Source organism: Pseudorca crassidens, chromosome 11 (assembly GCF_039906515.1).
Source record: "Pseudorca crassidens isolate mPseCra1 chromosome 11, mPseCra1.hap1, whole genome shotgun sequence".
Taxonomy (NCBI): Eukaryota; Metazoa; Chordata; class Mammalia; order Artiodactyla; family Delphinidae; genus Pseudorca; species Pseudorca crassidens.
In genome coordinates, this window is record NC_090306.1 from 90,615,719 (window position 1) to 90,637,363 (window position 21,645).

Sequence of the window (21,645 nt, forward strand, 5' to 3'; positions counted from 1 at the left end):
AATCTGGGGCGGCAGATGTACTTGTATGAATTGAATTTATTTATATCCTGCCTTTTCCCCGTGAGGGCTTGAGGTACTTAGCCATTTGGGCTGTGGGTGTTGCTTCCTTGAATACGTGGCTCCTTCCTCCCCGCCGCCCATGCTTGAGCAATGCAAGAAACAAACAGACAGACAGACAGACAACAGTGTTCTGGGGACCTATGCTTCTTTCAGCCACATATGCCTGGAACAGAGATAAGGCTAAAGGTTCCTCTCGTTTTACATGACTGCCCTCTTCCTCAAGAGCGCTCACAATCTGCCCTGACCCCAGGTTGCTTGCGCATCTGTGGAGGGACACAGAGGGAGATAAAGGTACTCTTGAGGCATCTTTAGGATTCTTCAGGGATGGTCTTTTTGCAATTTGCAAAGGAAAAAAATTAAGCACATGGACAGTTTCCTTCTACTTTAAATTCTTGCATATGTTTTTCTTAACCCTTAGTATCTGCTGTGATGTCAGAATGTCTGATTTCACACCAGATTCCATATTTTGTTACTTCACACGTCTTTACTGATGTGCAGTGTAAAAGCTCAGAAATCAAATTGTGTGGGTTTGAATCCCAGCTCCACCATTTACCAGCTGTGTGAACTCAGGAGCTTTCTTAATAGCTATGAGCCTCAATTTTCTCCTCTGTAAAATGGGGACATGGCACCAACCACCTGAGGACTGTTGAGATAATGACTGTTAAAAGGGCTGCCTTAGCACAGTGCCTGGTAAGTATAAACACTCAGTGCACTTTAGCTCTAATTATGATTTCAGTTTACCATCGCAACGTTTCATGACTTTAATACATCATGTTTTTAATATATCATCACTAACATATGAATGTTTCAACCTTCCTAGCTGCTCTTCCTTCTGAACAATTTTGAGAACAATTGTTCTAAAAATTTCCCACATCACACACATGCTACCATCACCACCCTCACCCTCTCGTATTATCATCTTCAGAATTATTACCTTTTTGACTTAACCTCTATCTTATGTAACTCACCACATTCTAGCTAAATGGGTGTATGATGACTGTCTCTTCTCACACTCACAGACATGACACATCCTCCCAACATCCCAAGGACAATACTGGGCTCACATATAGGTTTTTGGACTTCTTGGAATTGTTACCCACGGTACTTATGGGGGGCAACAGATCATTACCTCTCTAGCCATGGGTGTTTGCTCGGAATCCTTCATCAATCCGTATGCATAATCTGAAATTCCATTTCTGTCTCATTGCTCTAGATGTAAATTTCTTGTAATTTTAAAAAATTTCTTTTGTGGGATTTCCTGTGGAACCTGCAGCCGGGTAGAACCCACCTCACCCTCCAGTGCCTGGCACCCAGTAGGTGTTACTCCTCCCAAAATTGTTAAATGGATAGAGTTATCCCAGCATAGTAAAATGACTCTGGCAAGCACCCATTTCAAGATGGTAGCATTGATGGAAAGTGTTTAGGAAAACTTACTCATACTACCAGGCTTAATTATTTTTTCTTCTCTGAAAAAGGCTCAAGGTCTATTGCCAACAAAGAGAGCACCCCACTTTCAGACTTAAAGTTGTGACAATTAGAATCCCTTTAACCTCTTTCTCTAACCATTTCTCTCTCTTGTTCAAAAAATCGTTGTGTGTGTTTTTTAAGAGAAGGCACAAGTACTTGCCATTGTACTGAATTTATAATTTCTTGCTGCTTGAAAAGCCCCTTTTCTTTTTCCCACACCCAGATGACCTCTGAAATGAGACCGGGAGCTCTTGTTTTAAAACCGTCTTAAGCATACTTGATTCTTTGTACACACGAGTTTGTCTCCCTCGGAGTGGGGGAGAATATCCACTGATTCCATTACACTGGAACTTCTTTTGGATTAGTTCCTGTTGGTGGCAAATCCTTGCCTACTGAGGGTGGATTGAATTTTGGGGAACAACCAAAAGCCTTTTTTCAGAGCGTCCCTGATGACTAAGTTGGGAGATCAAGCTGGATCAAGCAAGACCATAGGACTTGGGGTCAAAGTCAAACAAGGCCTCTCTGTAGAGTAATGAGGCCGAGTGGCTTTGCTCTGTGGCTCTGAAGGTGTCTCTTGAGGTGACACCCACAGAGAATGCTGAGGGTTTCGTGCACAGTCAGTGGACCCTTGCTGGCTCCCTTGGGTGTCGGTGAAAGTGATGAACGGGAGACAGTGGAACTGGATCCCTGCTGCTTCTACTCGCTGGCGTCTGTGAATCCGAGCAGCCTGTATCACCCTAGACCCCGGTTCCTTATTTGTGAAACGAGGACCATCATATTCTCCTCCAATGTGGTTTTTAGGATAAATTTAATACCGAGAGTAAAATACTTTGTCTAGTGCATGGTGCCTACTGATGCCCAATGGGTGTCAGTTCCTCTTCTCACTCTTCCCCTTCCTTATCTTAAATGAGGCCTGTGGTTTGAAGATGCCATTTCAGGAACGTTTGCCCCAAACTCACTCATGTTTCTTAAAAAACTACAACCACAAAATTATGTCAGGGTACCCTGCGTGCTGAGTTTCCTTCCACCTGGAGCCATGTGTATAATGGAGAGAAGAACGGACGGAAGAGATGAATAACCTGACCACCACCTAAAAAAGGATGCCAGCAGCCCCAGAGACACTGGATCGCCAGAGCTTCTCCGCATCCCACCCCTGCCTGGCCCGTGGAGACCCCAGCCCCGTCTGCCCAGGCTGAAAGAGCAGAGGGTGGGATTCCTGAGTAATTAAAGGGAATTTGGAAGGCTGGGATGTTGCGGAATGTTAGATCAGTAGCTAGAACAGCATGTGGTGTTCTTTAGGCAGGCTTCATTGAATCCATACAAAAAAAGAAAGAGGGGCTGCCTGCCGTCTGCCCATTTATCAAACAGTGAAGCTCAACTCTCACAGCTCCACAAAAGTGTTTGACTGTTTGCTGAGTCTTGCTCCAGAAATTAAAAGCTGAACAGCCTTAGCAGGGCTGAACCGACCCTGCATTTTGAGACTCAAACTAAATTGTGCTGGGCTTTCAGATTCAGGGACCAGCTGATTATTTGGTGAAAGGAAAGGAGAATAATTTGTAATTTGCAGCCCATAAGAAACACTTAAAAAAAAAGCAAACTCCCTTCCCACAGGTTTTTGTTGCGGCTGGAAGGAGGAGGTGCTGTCTGCGACAGCTTTCTTTGCTCAGAGTGGGAAAAGTCTTGACCTCCAGTTGGGCAGAGAGCGATGTGGTGCAGCAGGGCCTCCACCCATCCCCCACCCCCAACTCCTAACAGGCTTCCTTTCCTCTTCGTGCTTTATTTGAAATGACCTTTCTCTCTTTCTGGAGGAGGAGGAGAGGATTTGGCCATCACATATTTTTAGAGAAAAAGTATTTTCACAAATGGAATTAAAGATTCTAACCACGCAAATATATTGCTTGGGAGACCATAAGATAACCACAAAAGCCTGGAAACTGGGTTTTCTGAGAATTCTCTGAAGAGCCATCAAAGGATTTGAAGGATACGTCTGTCGATGAAGAGAATGTGCTAGAAAAGGGTGATGCTCCTGGAGGACATCAAGCGGGGGGCAGAGCCTGGACGATAGGTTGAAACAGTGTCGTTATCCCCATTTGATAGATGAAAAAGCCTGATGCTCAAATGGAAGAAAGAGGCACAGGTCATTTTTTGGCTCTCCAATTTAGCACATTTTTAAAAAGTGGTAATACCCTTCAATACTTGATGGGATTGGGAGAGGAAGAGGACGACGAGAGGTGAGCTGGAATGAAGGCAGAACCTGGTGGGTTTGGACTTTGTCTGGAGTCTTCATGAAGGAGTGGTTGAGGTGAGGCATGCCTGGCAGCAGGGGCAGTGAGGCCATTGCAGCAATCCAGGTGTGAGTTTATGGCCCTGGGGCCAATGGAGATGGAGATGCGGGGAGAATCAGGATATATTCACAATAGAGGGAGGATGGAACTTGGTCACAGACTGGAAGTAGCAGGTGCACCGGTTTGGAGAAGGAAGAGCTCTTACCTGGTCAGGGGATCAGGAAAGGCTTGGAAGAGGGTGTAAGTGGATCAGTAGAGATTCATCCCCACCTCTGAGAAGGTGCTTATAGTTCGTGCCCTGCCAGTGGGAAATCAGCAGCAGCATCTCTTTTTTTTTTTTTTTTTTTTTTGCAGTACGCGGGCCTCTCACCGCTGTGGCCTCTCCCGCCGCGGAGCAACAGGCTCCGGACGCGCAGGCTCAGCGGCCATGGCTCACGGGCCCAGCCGCTCCGCGGCATGTGGGATCTTCCCAGACCGGGGCACGAACCGCGTCCCCTGCATCGGCAGGCGGACTCTCAACCACTGCGCCACCAGGGAAGCCTGTGCAGCCGCATCTCTTATGAAGGACAGTGTGCAGGCTCCCTCTGTCTGACCACACCTGCCTGCTCGATGCTGTATTAGAAGAGAAGGGAGTTAGAAGAAATGTGGCTAGACTTAAACATCCCTGGTAATAAAAGGGAATGAATGAGTCATCAGGATAATCACTGGTCATAATGGGCAATGTTTATTGAACCCTTACTAAGTGCCAGGCACTGTTGCTAATTATTTACATATGTTTACTGTTTAAATTTTCACAAAAATTCTCTGAGGTAGGGGTTGGTATCATTCCCATTTTACAAATGAGGAAGCTGAGTCATTTGAATGTTAAATAACTTGCCCAAGGGCCCCAGAATAACAAATGGCTGAGCTTGGACCTAATCCAGGTAATCTAGCTCCAAAGCCCTTGCACAGAACCCCTCTACCGTACTGCCTCTTCACAAACACCATCACTGTACACACCAAGAAAGAGGCCCATTGGTTGTGTTTTCACCTTGGCAGAAGGCCCCTCCTAGGTTTCTGGCAGATCTACGTGGTTGTCCTGGGAAGCAGCACTTAGCGTCGTCCACTTGTCAAATGAGTAAAGGGTACTCTCCAGGCCAGGGGTCGGGCTTCATGCCTTCATTTGACAAACATGGACTGAGCTCTTCGCATGTGCCCTGGGCCAGGTCCCTGCTCTCGTGGAGCTTATGTTCAAGTGGGGGGAGATGTGAAATAAGCCCTCAGAGAGCAAGCGAGCGAGACAACTGCGGAGAGTGCCGAGAGGAGGACAGAAAGCAGGGTCACATGCTGGGGTGCTGCATGTGTTACTCTGCACCCGCTGGTCAGAGAAGGCCCCTGGGCAGAGGGACCTTGCCCAGAGGCCCGAATGTTGTAGGAGAAGGAGCTAATCTTGTGACGATCTGGGTGAAATTGCATTCCTGATGGAGAGAGCTGCAGTACAAAGGCCCCCAGTGTGGGGAGGAAGCCTGGCATGTTTCAGGAACAGGGAAAAACTAAAATAAAAAGCAAGCCAGTGTGGCTGGGATGCAGTGAGGAAGGGCGAGAGTCGGAGGAGAGGAAGGCCAGGAGGCAAGCAGGGACCGGGTTACAGAGGCTGAGGTGGGGGTGAGTACCAGGTGCAGCGGAAGCCTTTGGAGGGCTGTAAACGGGGGTAACAGGTTCTGGATGAAAGCGTACACTGCCTACGTTGTGAGGAGGGGGGTGAAGCCCAGAGCGGCCAAGTGAGACCCCCCTGAGGATCCAGAGCCCCACTGTCACTCAGGTGCTCCCCCCCCAGCGTCCCCAGCACCAGTGGTCTTCTCGGGGTTCCTCTTGGACTCCTAATAAGTCATCCCAACCAAGGGTCTGTGTTTTCCTTCATTCTTTAGATTGCTGTTTGTAAACTCCGGCACTGCGCTCCCAGCTTTTCCCAGCGCGTAACTGATTCTTGTGTTGACTTACAGATCATAAGGCAGCAGTTTCCTCAGTTAACCACCAGAAGACTCGGGACCCGAGGACAGTCAAAGTAAGCACCGACAGCCCTTCCACCTGCAGAGTGCACGTCCACGGGCCTCCAGTCAGGTCGGGACCCCAGGCCTTTCATCCTGAGCTCAGTCCACAGGCCTGGGGGGGAAGTCTGTGGCTGGCGGGAGTGGCCCCCTCTCCCAGGAGCCCCGAGAGCAAGGCCGTCCAAAAGGCCAGCTGCTTTAAGGAATCCGACATGGTGCCACCCTGCCTTCAGTTGTTTTTGTGAAAGAGTCTTGGGCGTTCTTTAAAAGGAGCGCCTTGTGGTTTCTTGACCAATCTCCAGGTTACTTGGATTGTTTTGGTCAACAAACTCTCTACTCTGACAGTATCCAGTCTGCCAGAGAAGCAACCCTGTACCAATCCCTGCAAGGGAGATGGGGTGGGAAGCTCCAGCCATGCTGTGGTACCCAGGATGTACTGCTTCCCATTCATCCATTCGGAACCAACCAACCAACCAATGTTTGCTTCACATTTTCTGCATGTCAGATAAATGGTGCTAAGTGCTGGGGACACACGAGCAAACAGGTTTCCGCCCTCCTGGATGGAATATGTATTCTCCAGGGGAAGACAGACAAAAATGATCATCAGATTGTGAAGAGGGTTGTCCTAGAGAATAACAAAAGGTTGGTCTGGTTTAGAGAGGGTAGCCCTGGAAGGGCTTACTGAGGAGGTGACCCGAGGAGTGAGAGGCTGTGTGGATGCCTGTCTGCCAGGTGAGAGTCAATGGGAAGGGACTCTGCCTATTTAGCCCAGGCTTCACTAAAATCTGGATTTATAGAGACTTGCCTCGAAGGGTGTTTCAAAAAACTGTTGGAAGTGACTAGGTGTTCCAGGAAGAAGGTCTGTTGGCCATGTAAGTTTGGTAAGCACTGAGCTAAACAGGGTCCTTTATGCAGGACTTGTCAGAACCTTTATTATACTACCGTACACCGTGATTCCACTAGAGGGTGCCTTATTATGCAGCATTTCTAAACGTTTTTACCATGCTGAGTAGCAGATCAACACATACTGACTTATAAAATAATGAAACTTTTTGTTAAAAAACAACCACCACATAGGACTTGTAAGACTTGTCACTAAAAATGTTTCAAAAGCAGCATGTCCAATACTGCCCCCTGACTCTACCCCTGGCCATCCCCAGGCAGCACATTCCCATCCTCCAAGGGTGGGTTTAACTTTGGAGCCAAATTAGGTAAAGAAAGTGGAAAGTGGATGATCAAACTGGGGAAAACCCTTTGTAGTAAAGTTCTGAAAATAACCGAGGCTCATTTTTTTCATGTGGCTCAGAAGCTCTGGGGGCAATTTCCAAAGAGACTTACAGAAAATTTTTGAGCAAGGGACATTTTGGAATAAATTTCTAATAATTTTTCAGGGTGACTCCTCTCATGAACAAATCTCATTCATAATGAAAAATTCCAGTATTTGTTTAAAAATGAGCTTTCAGCCCTGGTAAGAGTATAAAGTAGAAAACCCAGATTCTTCCTTATTTGTTTGCTGGTGAGCACAGTGGTTGGCACGCAAGGGCAAATCAATCCACAGAGAAGCGGATGGTTGGAAGACTCTTGAATGAATGGAAAGGAATTATTTTTCTCCAGCTTATGGTCTTTTTAGAGTCACTGGCTCCAATACATTGTTGCCATTTCTGAGATAAAAGTGTACAAATAGGTAGTAAAGATAGATAGTAAAGACAGGCAGTAAAAGTAGTAAAGATAGAACAGCATGGTTTCCCATCCTGCATAAGTTTGGAGAAAGTTTCCTTCTGTCTACATGTAAGAGCCTGCTTTTGTTTTTTTGTTTTCTTTTTCTTTAACCTAGAGGTTGGCAAATTGGGCAATATCTTCTTTAAAAATTCAGTTTCATTGTATCCTCTCCAAAAGGATCCTCCAAGGTTGGTCTCACCTTCAACCAATTGAAAGGTAATAAGAAGCTCTAGTCTCCAACATGCCATTTGGCCTTTTAGAGAAAATCCCTCAGCAAATTTACTTGGACAGAATAAATTGGGGGGGCAGGGGGCTGATGGAGAGTGTGTTGACGTGCCTTACAGACCTGAAATAGAAACCTGAGAAGTGGTCAGAGCACTAGCTTCGCTGCAGTTGCCAATTCTAGCAACATACAGTCTGAAAAATCAAGAAGCGGTCTGATCTGAACATGTTATTACTAGCTTGATCTTAAGAAAGTGTAAGGGGGGACTTTGTAAAGTTAGGGAGGCGTGTCATAACTGCCCTCCCGCCTGGAGGGGCTTCCAGAGCAAATGGAACCCCCCCCCACCCCCACTACCAAAGGAGTACCCTCCAGGTGGAAAGGCAGTTATGACAGTTGGGAAGTAGAAGGCGTAGAAGACAGAGATCAGCTCAACACAAAGAGGAACTTTCTGATCACTGCACCAACCTAAAATGAACTGGGCTACCTTCGGAGGGTCTGAGTGCTTCATCCCAGGAGGCATTCAGATAGAGGCGAGATGCCCACTGAGCAGAAGTATCACAGAATGGTATCAGGAGTGAAGGGGGAGCGGGGAAAGGGAAGGTTACCTGTGCTCAGCTCTCCTCTCCCTGGGAAGCCTCTCCCAGAACTCAGACTGCTTTCTCTTTTGTATTATTTCGTGACTGTCACCACCATATCTCCATGAGTAGAAAAGAGTAGTTAATACGTTGTACAGCATTTCTGAAAGTGAGGTCCATGAATTACTTACATTAGTATTGCCATGTGATCGTAAAAATCCACTCTGGATCTGCTAAATCAGAATCTTTGGAAGCAGGGCCTGGGAGTCTGTATTTTAATATGTTTTGTAGGTGATTCTTATTAGTAGTAAAATTTGACAGTCACTGGCTCAGCGCTTAAAAGCACTTTTAGAGGTTCAAATCCTGCCTCTACTGCTTACTCACTATATGATCTTGGGTGTGTTGCTTAAATTCTCTGGGTCTTAGTTTCCTAGTCTGTAATATGGGGATAATAATTAGTTCTAGCCTCCCAGGGGTTTTGTGAGATGAAATCGGGCAATGTGTGTAAAGCACTTAGTACCTTGTTAGCTGCTGTGTTAGAATAGTAGGTAATGGCGGTCTCATAGAGCCAGGAATGTACTGCAGGGGCCTAACCCAGCAGGCTTGCTGATCTCAAATGGATGTGCATCAGAATTACCTGTGGTGCTCATTTCAGTGCTGATTCTCGGCCCCTTATTCCCTGTCCTGAATCCTTAGGTCTGGGAAGGGGCCTTGGAATATGTATTTTTATTACAGTCCATAAGTGGCTCTGACAAACATTAAAGTTTGTAACACCACCATGTGGTGTGTTTTCTTAGTGTAGCACAGTGGCTCTGTAGTCAAACCTGCTTCCTCCCCTAAACAGCTGTATGACCTTGAACAAATTACTTAAGCTTTCTTGCCTCCATTTTCTCATCTGTAGAAAGATTATAATAATCCCCGTTTCATAGAATTATTTTACAAATTAATGTATGTAAAGCACTTTCCAAAGTGCCCAGCACATAGCAAGTGTTCAGTAGATTGTAGCTAAAACCCAAACAAAATGCAGCCTCCATCGCTCATTCGTCTTAATTGAAAACATTGCTGTTATTAAGCCCATTCTGAGTTAATAAAAGGTCCTGGTCTTTGTCTTACATTCAGTGTCAACTGAGACACTGAATTTATCCTTTTTAAGATACAGTTCTTTAAGACTGCCATTTATTGATTAAGAAAAACATAGACCAAATGAATTTTTGTTGGTGGTACAGTTAACAGTCATAAACACACTCTTCTTCTTGGGTCCGTGTATATAAGAGATTAAGTACAAATGGAAATTTTTTTATCCCACTTTCTGCTTTGCAAAGTATTTGACTTAACATTTTCTGTAGGAGGCAATTTTGGTTATTTTTACCTGTCTGATTGATGGCTGGCAACATGGAACTTTGGTTTAATTCTAGACTTCCAACATGTTGAGCCTTGCAGAGGAGTTAACTCTTCTAGCTCAGGGAGGATGGGTCCAGCCATCTTTGGCCTTGGGCTCCCGCGGCTCAGGAACCTCCACCTGATGAGGGTGCATGTGGGTCTCTCTCTCTTCCTTTGTGGCCCAGGTATCATTACTACGGCATCGCGGTAAAGGAAAGCTCCCAATATTATGATGTGATGTATTCCAAGAAAGGAGCCGCCTGGGTGAGCGAGACGGGCAAGAAAGAAGTGAGCAAACAGACGGTGGCATATTCACCCCGGTCCAAACTTGGAACATTGCTGCCAGAGTTTCCAAATGTCAAAGATCTAAATCTGCCGGCCAGTCTGCCAGAGGAGAAGGTGACCACGTCTGAAGTGTTGCTGGGAGTGGGTGGTTTCTCTCTCTCTCTCTCTCTCTCTCTCTTTCTCTCACACACCACAGCACACACACACACACACACACACACACACACACACGCACACGCACACGCGCACACACACACACACTTTTATTACAAAATGGTGAGTTTAAAAATATAAAGATAGAAATCAGATTCAAGTATGGACTTTAGTTGACAATAACAATGTATCCATGTTGGTTCATTAGTTGTGACAAATGTTCCATCCTAATGCAAGATGTTAACGGTAGAGGTAACTGGGTTTGAGCTATAAGGGAACTGCCTGAACTATCTTCAAAACTGTACTACAACCCAGTACTATTCTAGAATTAAAAGTTTCTATCTCTCTACCTATCTATCTTACTTACCTTCCTACCCGTCTATGATGTTGTACTGTCTCATTTCACAAGGGCCCCCTCCTCTGGATTGCTTTTATATAGGATAAAGTTTATTTTCCCATGTGCTGCAGAGGATGTGGTGAAATTATAGTCCCATAGACAAAGAAGATTTTATAGGTATAGTGAATCGGATAGTTTGGGATATAGGGTATTGGGAAGAAATAATTGGAAACACAAATTTGGAGACTTTCCCCTGGGTGGTCACATCCTAATGCACCTACCTTGTGCTGCCCAGTGTGCCAGTAGGTGATGAGTTTCTACATATCACACTGGGTTGCAGTGGTGAATGAGACTTGAGTCCTGCTCTCAGGAAGCTTACAGTCGAGCAGGGAGACAGATGCTTGCACAAGGAAACTAAGTTTATATAAAGCATATATCTAGGTTCTAAAACAAAAAGAATACCTGAAAAGAATGCTTTAAATCTAAGAACTAGATAAATCCTTATTTTTTCTCAAATTTGCTTTCTTGCTCAACAGACTTCCTGTACCATTGCTTTAAAATTCTTAGTTAAATGGAGCTGGAGATGCAATTCTTTTGCTAAGCAGATTCTAGAGAATTTCCAAATGTCTTTTTGTGATTTGGGCAAAAGCACCTCTTCTTATGAGTACATGCTGGGTTTTAACTTTTCAGTATCTCAGCTGATGAGAATTTAATTCGGTAGGCCTCTACTATGTGCCAGGTACTGTACTAAATGCTGGATACACAAGCATGAATAATATGCTATTTTTATTTTCCCAGAGTCCACAGTTTCAGGGGGTGGAGATGGGGCAGAGAGAGAAACCCATGCTTTCCATACCACAGGGTGAGTGCTCTGAGAGAGAAACACACTCAGGTGTTATGGGAGCACAGAGGAGGGAGCTGAGAGTCAGCAGGCCCCACCTAGTGAAAGTGAGTTTTGTCTGGGTCTTGCAGGATGAGTAGGAATTAGGCGAATTTCATCCCCTCCACATAGAATAAATGACTTGAAATTGAAATTCCAAGGGCAGAAGTAACACGTATTAATGTATGCCTTTATTGTTGATCCCTCCTCACCCCTCACAGGTTTCTACCTTTATTATGATGTACAGAACACACTGTCAGAGAATACTGGACACTGTAATAAGAGCCAACTTTGATGAGGTAGGTCAACAAGTGTTGAGCTGTGAATACTCTGCATTAAAATATTATGATAACATGAACTTCTATTTCATGAGCTCCCTGCTAGTTGCCAGGCCTCTGGAAGCCCTTGATGTACATTAGCTCATTTAATCCTCACAGTGATCCTAGGAAGCAGGCATTGTTACTATCCCATTTTACAGATTCTCTGTGTGAACAGCAGTTGGCATGGCTTTTTACTTGCTCTGTCTAGTGAACTGCATCCTGCCCAGTTGGCCTCCTGGGAACACAGTTTTGCCAAGGTATCATTACACCCAGAATTATACATTCAGAAAAACGAAAGGAAAGCTGTTCTTTATTTTTGATTTAACCTTTTCCTGAGGCTCTTCCACTTCAGTGCATTTGGAGCTGGTTACCCTCCATTCTCAAGGTCTGGTCCCCGTGTCCATCTCACACTGCCGGTAGGGCCATCTTTGAATACAAACAATCTAAGAATTTCATTTCATATTTAGTTAAAAATATTACAGTTAAGGAATGGGGAGGAGAAATAAGGGAGGATTGAAGCACTGGTTATATAACCAAAGAGACAATAAAATCTTCTTGCCTAAAATGCCATCCAAAAGGATCTTCCAACAGGATGGCAGGAAAACGCACATTTCACCCCATAAACCTGAGGCCTTTCTGTTGAAAGAAAATGCCTTTCGGGCAGGAAAAAAAAAAAAAAAAACTAAACTAAACCAAAGACACCACCCTGAGATCAGGTGTGGGCATTCAATTTCAGGGAAGATAACCCAGGCTCTATAGGGGCTATAAAAATCAGTAGTTATTGGTGAAAAAGATGCTGGAGATTCCTTTTTGTGTGTTTTAGGGGGGCATGTGCTGTTGGAGATGGAGGGGAAGAGGATGAGGTAAGGCAGTGAATGCTTGTTGAGCACTTGCCGGTACTTGTGCACCTTGTTTACTGTTCCCTCAGGAGCCCAGTGTAGCAGTGGTACCACCGTATGTGAGCTGTCGCTTGGTTCTCAGACATGGCTCCAGAAGAGGTGGCAGCGTGTTGGCAGAGAAGGACTATTCTTCCTGCTCTTGACTTTCATCCACTAGATTCTTAAATTCCCCAAATTCCTTGAGTGACCGTTTACGTGGAACTATTTTCTTTTTAAAGAAAGCAAACTCACTGCTTTCTCTCGTATTGTAGTTTGGCTATGTCCCACGAATCAAAGACGGTGCACTGAGATCTGGGCAAACCATGACTCATGACTGGTTAAGACAACACTGGCTTCTGTAACAGATAAGCCCCAAGTCTTAACACAGTGAGACAATAGTGTCACAATCCAACGTGGACGCCCTTGGTTGGAAGGCTGGTTTCTGGGCGTGGTTCAGGGACCCAGGCTTCTTCTACCTTGTGGCCACACCCTGCCCTAGAGCCTTGGAGTCCCCTGTTCAGCTGATGAATGGGGAAAAGGATTACAGGGAAGACATCCCCTTTTTTAACCTTGTCAGCCCAGAAATAAAATGCATCACTTTTGCCCATAGTCTATTGGCAAGAGCTGGTCTCACAGCCCCACCTTGAGGTAAGGGGAGCTGGGAAGTGTGGCCCCTCACTGGGCGGCAGCTTATACTACTAGAGAAGAGGCGCTCTGGTGGATAGCTGTCCCTCTCTGCCACAAAAGTACTAACAACAAAACTGGTGACAGTCCTCCCTTATGTTCATATCTAGCTTTATACATCTCAAAACTTGATCATCATCTCACTTCACTGAATTCCATTCATCAATTCCAACACTTGTTGGGCATCTAATGGTGCCATATGCTGCTCTAGCCCCCAGAAATGGGGTGACAGGACACGGTCTTGAGGGAAAAAAAAGGCACGCACACCAGCAATTAGGATGCAGAATATATGGTCCAGAAACCTTGTGAGGGCTTGAGTGCTCCTGCGGGAAAAGTGGTAGACTCAGAGCTTAGGCTTGGATTCAAGACATGGCTCAATTCCTCATCCTAGAAACGAAGGTAAAAATATCATCCCTGCCTATCCAGTTCACAGGATTACTGGAAGGAGGAGATGAGACAATGCCTGGTAAAAGGTCATACAAATGCTTGCTCTCGTCAGATACGTCAACCAGAGAGTTAAGAGAGGTCGCACAGTTGGTTAGATCTTTGTCACCTAACACTGCTGGTCCAGTATTTCTTTCTACCCCTGGGCAGGGGTATTTGGTGGCCGTTTTTGAGATGGCTGATCGAGATGTTGTTCATTCTACCCAAACACGAAAGAATGAAGGGGGGTATTTTACCTCTGATGGGCATGGCTTTCTCCTACAGCTGAGAAAAGTCGTTGGTAAATAAATGGTGGATGCATCTGGTACACTTTGAGGGTGTAGTTTGTTTCAGGTCTTCAAGATCTTTAATATCCATTGAGGTCACAATGTAGACTAGTATTACAATCTTACGTTATCTTATTGTTTGCTTGTTCATTGTTTGTCTCCTACCACCACCATGGAAGCCCTTGAGGGCAGGGACCTTGTTTGTCTTGCTTACTACTGTATCCAGGTCAATTATACTCTCAGGCTCTCAGTAAATGTTTCTTGGGTGGGTGAGTGGATGGATGGATGGATGGGTGGATGGATGGAAAACCACCACAGACTTATAGCATTGTCAGGCAAGCACAAAGAGTCCAAGTCTGCAGGTAGGGGACTTGCTGCAAAGCCTTCTCCAAACTACATTGCACAGAGAGCTGTAAAATCAGATAGTCCTGTGTTTGAGTCCCAAATTCACCACTTTCTAGCCTGTGACCTTGAGCAAGGTACTTAACCTCTCTGAGCCTCAATTTCTTTTTCTGTAAAATGGAGATAATAACTATATCTACCTCACAGTAAAATTGTGATGATTACATGGAAATTGTATAGATAAAGTGTCTGATTTCAAACTCAGAGCATAATAAGTGGTAGGTATTCTGGTAGTTATTGTTTTGTCAAGTTCCTTTTAACACTGTAGCAATTAAGTACCCATGACTGGAAGTCATCAGATATGTTTCCACAAGGTGCCAATATATTAGGAATGAACTAAACATAGGCATGGAAAAGAAATAGAAAACTTACTTAGGTATTCTTAAGGAAATCATCTCCTGATACTTCATTGAACAGAGAGAAAAAGGGCTGGGAGTTCAAGGGACTAAAGTAGATAATCCAGGAAACTTGGTTTAAATAATCATTTTCAATCATTTACCCCTGATTCGCTCACCATTTATGCTTGCAAGGAGTGAGGAGAACTTTTCCCTTCTGTCTAATTATGTTTCCATTTGTTAAATGCCTTCATCATGCCAGGCATCTTACAAGTGATCTTATTTCATCCTACTGATAGGCAGACACCATCTCCATTTTGTAAAGGCTGGTAACTCTCATATTTGTATATTCGTTTAGTCCGAGCTCCAGATTCAAATGACTTGCCGTCTAACTTACGGTGGTCTAATCAGAGCTCTGATTTTCACTCCCAGATTTGTTCTTCCCAAGTCTTAGATTGCCACTACCACACACAATTGCTCAAACCACAAACCTCGGTTCTTCTTTTCCCCTCACGCTTCATATCTAGTCTATCAGGAGGTCCTGTTGGCTCAGCCTCCTGATATGAACACTGTGTCTGTCCATTTCACCCCTGACTTCCAAGTATCAGCCCTTGAGCTTTACACTGTTCTCCCTCCTTTTTTTTCCTTCTCACTCTGAGGAACTAGTCCACTGGACATTAAATGCTCTTAAATGCAGAGTAGGAAGGGAGGTCAAAACTGGATAATATGCCCTCTACAAAGGCTGCCCTGGTACCAGGACTGATCAGGGCTCCCTGTGCCACTTGAACAGACTTGAAAAAGACAGATGGCTGCTAATGAGAGTGACTTTCTACAGATTTGTTTTAATGTACACAGCAGCTAATGTTTGCCAGAATTTCTGCTGGAAATTGACTACTCATAAAAAAAAAAAAAAAAAAAGAGTAGGGCTACATGCAAGGAGAGCTTAGAAAGGCAGATGAATTCAGAATCTACCGAATACTAGGAATCAACTGGGCAATGCTTATTCAGAGCTGGAAGGACAGGCAGGGAGGTCCAGGACCTGGCCAGAGGCCAGTGCCCAGGGATGAGATGGGATCCAGAGACAGCAGAGGGTTGTCTGGAGGGTAAGCACCTTGTCTAAGAGATGTGGCCACCTCCAGGCCCAAGGCGGCCAGCAGTCAGCCACCAGGTGTCCCAATAAGAACAGGAACCTTGACAGGTGAGCAGAGCCACCATGGGAATCCTGGCTGGGTGACGCTCAGAAACGTAGGCAAGGGGTCTCAAATGTCTTAGGGCAGTGCACTGATTTCTTGGGCCTCATAATTGTAGTGCCTCCATGATACAAATAATAATAATAGTAATAATAATAGCAGCTAACTTTTATTGAGCATTTACTATGTGCCAACCACTATAATAAGTACTTTTTAGGACTCTTTACCAAAATCTAGTAAATACTACTTTTATTCCCATTTCACAGGTAAAGAAACTGAGGCATAGAGATATTATACCCCTAGTTGGTAGTGGTGACAGGATTAGAACCCTGGAAGGCAGTCTTCACTCATTTGGATTTTTTTTGTTGGTTTTAATTTTCAATCTCATTGTAAACTTTGCAATATTTTCACTCTCGTGGAATTAACAGAACTGTGACTTTGAGTTTCATAATTTACAAACCTGACCTCCTTTACCACTTTGATCCTGTTTTTGGAAATTACCATTTTCCCTCTAGGAAGTCAGGGGGCATGCTTTTCTCCTCATTCCTCACCCCCAAAGGCTCCCATCCAGTGTTTACGCTGGGAATTCCAGCCTGGCCGTGGGGATCAGGGAATTCTGTCCATCCGAGGCTGAGCTCAGGTCACCAAGCTGGGGTCAGAGGAAGCAAGGAAAGTAAGACCCTACTTCTAAGAGGGGCTTGAAGGACAACTGCAGGTCCCCAGGCTGGGGCAGAAAGCTGGGATGTGGGCAGCAGTCCAAGAAGAGGCATAGGTCTCAGGAATGGGGTAGAAGCCCATGTGAAGAGCAAACTAGCCACTAGACTGATTTGTGAAAAGACAAATTCATCCATTCCCTGACTTGCTGTCTGGCTTTGGACAAATAAGTTAATGTCTCTACACAATGGGAGCAGTGATCCTAAGCTGTAGTATTAACTGAGAGAACCTGTGCTAAGTTCCTGACGTATAGTAGCACTCAATAAATACATAACGCTGACACCATTAACAATACCACCTCCAAAGTGTTAGACTTGGGTACTAAATGACCTCCTGCCTTGGGTCAGGATCGATTTGGGGAACCAGGGATATGGGAAGTGCTGTACACAAGGGTTCAGGAGTGCCCATCTGTGGAGGAAAGAAAGATACATAGTACAGGAACCAAGTTGAGCTTGTAAGAATTCACAAAACTTCAATTATTTGTTCCCTAACTTTAAGATGAGTCACTCCTCAGTGTTAGCCGAAGTCTAGGTATCTTTAGTGTTATTATACGTACCAGATACCCATCTTCTACCGTGTCACTTCCCTTCCCTTATCTTGTCCCACCGCCCACCTGCTCTCTCCCTGACCTCCAACTCAGACCCTGGAAGATACAGGGGTAGAGGGCCTGCTCTCCTCGTATTAATAACAATAACTCCATTTTGAGTGCCCGCTAGATTTCTGTCCTGTGCTAGTGGTTGGGCTTGGGTGTCCTCGTACCTTACTGTCCAGATGGCACCGTCTAGCGTCCCATAATGACGCTAGCCAGCCAAGGCTGCACCAAGGGCTCTTTGAGAAAGTGCTCGAATTTGGCCACGAAGAGGCCTTTGCACTTTATCCATTTTGGGGGCGCACAAGATTGTATCAGGAGACTTCTGTCTGTGACACCTACTCTTCTTCCTCCTAGACACAGTCCTCTTACCAGCAACTCGCATAATGTTCCCTTCCTTTCCAGAACACCCTGGGGTCCCCGAGGCACCAACAGGCCCAAAGAATAGTTGTAGTGCTCTGAGCTTTTTAGAAGCAACATCCCACCTTCCCTTTCTTAAACTTTTTACCCAGACCACGCTCAGCATGAAGGGGCAGATGGGTTAACTTGCTACTGCTCTCTCCCAGGGCAGGACAGACCCCAGGCTGCCAGGCCAAGTGCTTCTCTAGCAGGGGGCATGCACCCAGACGGGCAGGGTGAAGACTTGGGACAGGAGGACCTTCCGGGGCCTCGTAAGCCACCCAGGCTGGGACGGCCTCTGCTGCTGCAAGGGGAGAAGAGAATAGCGCTGTGGACTGGGCTGGCCTTGGCTGAGTCCCGGGGCTCTGCTGGGAGGGCCTTGTGTAACCTCAACGGTTCTTCTCTCTGTGGGTTGATACAGGTTCAAAGTTTCCTTCTGCACTTTTGGCAAGGAATGCCGCCCCACATGCTGCCCGTGCTGGGCTCCTCCACAGTGGTGAACATCGTCGGCGTGTGTGACTCCATCCTCTACAAAGCTATCTCCGGAGTGCTGATGCCCACTGTGCTGCAGGCATTACCTGACAGGTGGGCACGCTTCTTCTCATATCCCCTCATGGCTGGTCCTCAGCAGGTATTGTTCCTGCTTCTCATTTATTGAATAGAACCATGCACTGTCTGGGGGCCTCCCTTGTAAAGACCATTAATATTGGACTTTAAAATATTAAATTTTATTTATATTTTTGAATATAAATAAAATTTAGTATTTCCAGTATAAATAAAATTTAACATTTTGAACCTCTTGTATCACTCAAAATTCAAAAAGGATGATATGTTACACAGTGAAAAGTCTCCTAATCTTCTTCCCCACATACCCAGGTCGTCTCCCCAGAGCATCAAATACAGTCATTTTCTTAGGGCCCCGTCCGGATCTGCTATGCACATGTAACCAGTGCATGACATATACTTTTTCTTACTCAAATGATGACATACTACATATGCTGTTCTATACCTTGTTTCAAAAAAACAAGTCTTGGAGATTGTGTTGGACAGCTTCTGTGCCCCTTCAGATGTAGGCTCCGCTGTGTTCCATGCTGCCTTCTGCCCGGTGAGGGGTAGGTGGGGAGGGTGGACTGCATGGAACTCCTTACGGGGCTCCCTTTCCCTCTGGCTTCCAGCCCTGATCAGCTGGTGGTGGGGAGGGGGTCAGAAGGGACATCAAAGGGAGGGAGGAGAGTGAAGTCAGGAGATTGCCTCACTACCTCCCTCCCTATGAGGTCACCCCCGGCTGGCCACGTACCTCCACTGGGCTCTGCTGCCTTCCAGGCCGCCTCTCTCCCTCCAGGTTGTCCTTTCGTCATGAGGTGGATGAGAGCCTGCTGACCCTAACCCCGGGTTGCAGCGGTCACCTTTATGGGTTCTCCTATGCCTATCCACGCCTTTATGACTTGTCCCTTATAAACAAACTCTAGTGTTTTGAGTGGCGTCTGTTTCCTGTTGGAACTGCTACAGAGAGCATTTTACATCAGTCTATAAAGAAGTGGTTTTTTTCTTTTTCACACCTGCATATTGTTCCTCTGTGTTGAGTTAAATTAGTTGTCTTGATGTTTCCAATCTTGTCCTATTACAATGTTGTGCTGAATGATGTTTTTAGTACATTCTTTTACATGGTGTAGTTTGTTAGTTTCCTAGGGCTGCAATAACCAAGTACCACAAACTGGGTGGCTGAAAACAACAAACGTATTCCCTCACAGTTCTGGAGGCCACAAGTCTAAAGTCAAGTGGTTGTCAGGGTTGGTTCTTTGCAGAGACTTTGAGGGAGGATCTGATCTGTGCCTCTCTCACAGCTTCTCATGGGTGCCATCTATCCTTGGCTTGTAGCTGCATCACTCCAGTCTCTGCCTCCCATCTTCACATTGATTCCCACTCTGTGTCTTGCTGTCTCCCGTAAGGACACTTGTCACTGGATCTGAGGCCCACCCAGTTAATCCAAGGTTTCATCTCAAGCTCCTTAATTTAAGCATATCCACAAAGGCCCTTTTATCATATAAGGTCAACTTCACGGGTTCCAATTGGACGTATTATGGGGGGGAACAACCCTTCATCCTACTACATAGAGTATATGTGCAGGATAAATTCCTAAAGGGCTGAATTCCTGGTTCAAAGGGTCTGTGACTTAAACTTGTCTCAGTGAGGTTTTAATTTGCATTTATCTTATTACGAATGGAGTTGAATATCTCTTCATGTCTTTAAGAGTGATTTCTATTTCTTTCCCATGAACTCTCTGTTCTTATCCTTTGACTATTTTTCTATTTGGTAGTTGATGTTTTTCTCATTGATTTCTTTTTTCAAATTTTATTTTATTTATTTTTTATACAGCAGGTTCTTATTAGTTATCCACTTTATACATATTAGTGTATATATGTCAATCCCAATCTCCCAATTCATCACACCACCACCACCACCACTTTCCCCACTTGGTGTCCGTACGTTTCTTCTCTGCATCTGTGTCTCAATTTCTGCCCTGCAGACCAGTTCATCTGTACCATTTTTCTAGGTTCCACATATATGCGTTAATATACGATATTTGTTTTTCTCTTTCTGACTTACTTCACTCTGTATGACAGTCTCTAGATCCATCCACGTCTCTACAAATGACCCAATTTCGTTCTTCTTTATGGCTGAGTAACATTCCATTGTATATATGTACCACATCTTCTTTATCCATTCGTCTGTGGATGGGCATTTAGGTTGCTTCCATGACCCGGCTATTGTAAACAGTGCTGCAATGAACATTGGGGTACATATGTCATTTCGAATTGTGGTTTTCTCTGGGTATAGGCCCAGTAGTGGAATTGCTGGGTCATATGGTAATTCTATTTTTAGTTTTTTAAGGAACCTCCGTACTGTTCTCCATAGTGGCCGTATCAATTTACATTCCCACCAACAGTGCAAGAAGTTTCCCTTTTCTCCCCACCCTCTCCAGCATTTGTTGTTTGTAGATTTCCTGATGATGCCCATGCTAACTGGTGTGAGGTGATACCTCATTGTGGTTTTGATTTGCATTTCTCTAATAATTAGTGATGTTGAGCAGCTTTTCATGTGCTTCTTGGACATTTGTATATCTTCTTTGGAGAAATGTCTATTTAGGTCTTCTCCCCACTTTTGGATTGGGTTGTTTGTTTTTTTCATATTGAGCTGCATGAGCTTTTTATATATATTGGAGGTTAATCCTTTGTACATTGATTCGTGTGCAAATATTTTCTCCCATTATGAGGGTTGTTTTTTTTTTTTTTTTTTTTTTTTTTTTGTGGTATGCGGGCCTCTCACTGTTGTGGCCTCTCCCATTGCAGAGCACAGGCTCCAGACACGCAGGCTCAGCGGCCATGGATCACGGGCCTAGCCGCTCCATGGCACGTGGGATCTTCCCGGACCGGGGCACGAACCCGTGTCCCCTGCATCGGCAGGTGGACTCTCAACCACTGTGCCACCAGGGAAACCCGAGGATTGTTTTTTTGTCTTGTTTGTAGTTTCCTTAGCTGTGCAAAAACTTTTAAGTTTCATTAGGTCCCATTTGTTTATTTTTGTTTTTATTTCCATTACTCTAGGAGGTGGATCAAAAAAAGATCTTTCTGTGATTTATGTCAAAGTGCGTTTGTTCTTCCTATGTTTTCCTCTCAGAGTTTTATAGTATCTGGTCTTACATTTAGGTCTCTAATCCATTTTGAGTTTATTTTTGTGTATGGTGTTAGGGAGTGTTCTAATTTCATTCTTTTACATGTAGCTGTCCAGTTCTCCCAGCACCACTTACTGAAGAGACTGTCTTTTCTCCATTGTATATCCTTGCCACCTTTGTCATACATTAGTTGACCATAGTTGCATGGGTTTATCTCTGGGCTTTCTATCCTATTCCATTGATCTATATTTCTGGTTTTGTGTCAGTACCATACTGTCCTGATTATGGTAGCTTTGTAGTATAGTCTGAAGTCTGGGAGCCCGATTCCTCCAGCTCCGTTTTCTTCCTTCAAGACTGCTT

The 21,645-nt window shown here is 44.9% G+C and overlaps 1 protein-coding gene across 2 annotated transcripts in view; it reads left to right on the forward strand.

Moving 5' to 3' along the window:
- RFX4 (regulatory factor X4) overlaps positions 1-21,645 on the forward strand; it is a 166,679-nt gene that overhangs the window by 82,737 nt on the left and 62,297 nt on the right. For both annotated transcript variants that reach the window (XM_067697836.1, XM_067697837.1), the window contains exons 5-8: positions 5,795-5,856; positions 9,922-10,135; positions 11,613-11,690; positions 18,034-18,197. In XM_067697836.1, coding sequence (XP_067553937.1) covers positions 5,795-5,856; positions 9,922-10,135; positions 11,613-11,690; positions 18,034-18,197 — 518 coding nt within the window. The remainder of the gene's footprint in view (positions 1-5,794; positions 5,857-9,921; positions 10,136-11,612; positions 11,691-18,033; positions 18,198-21,645) is intronic.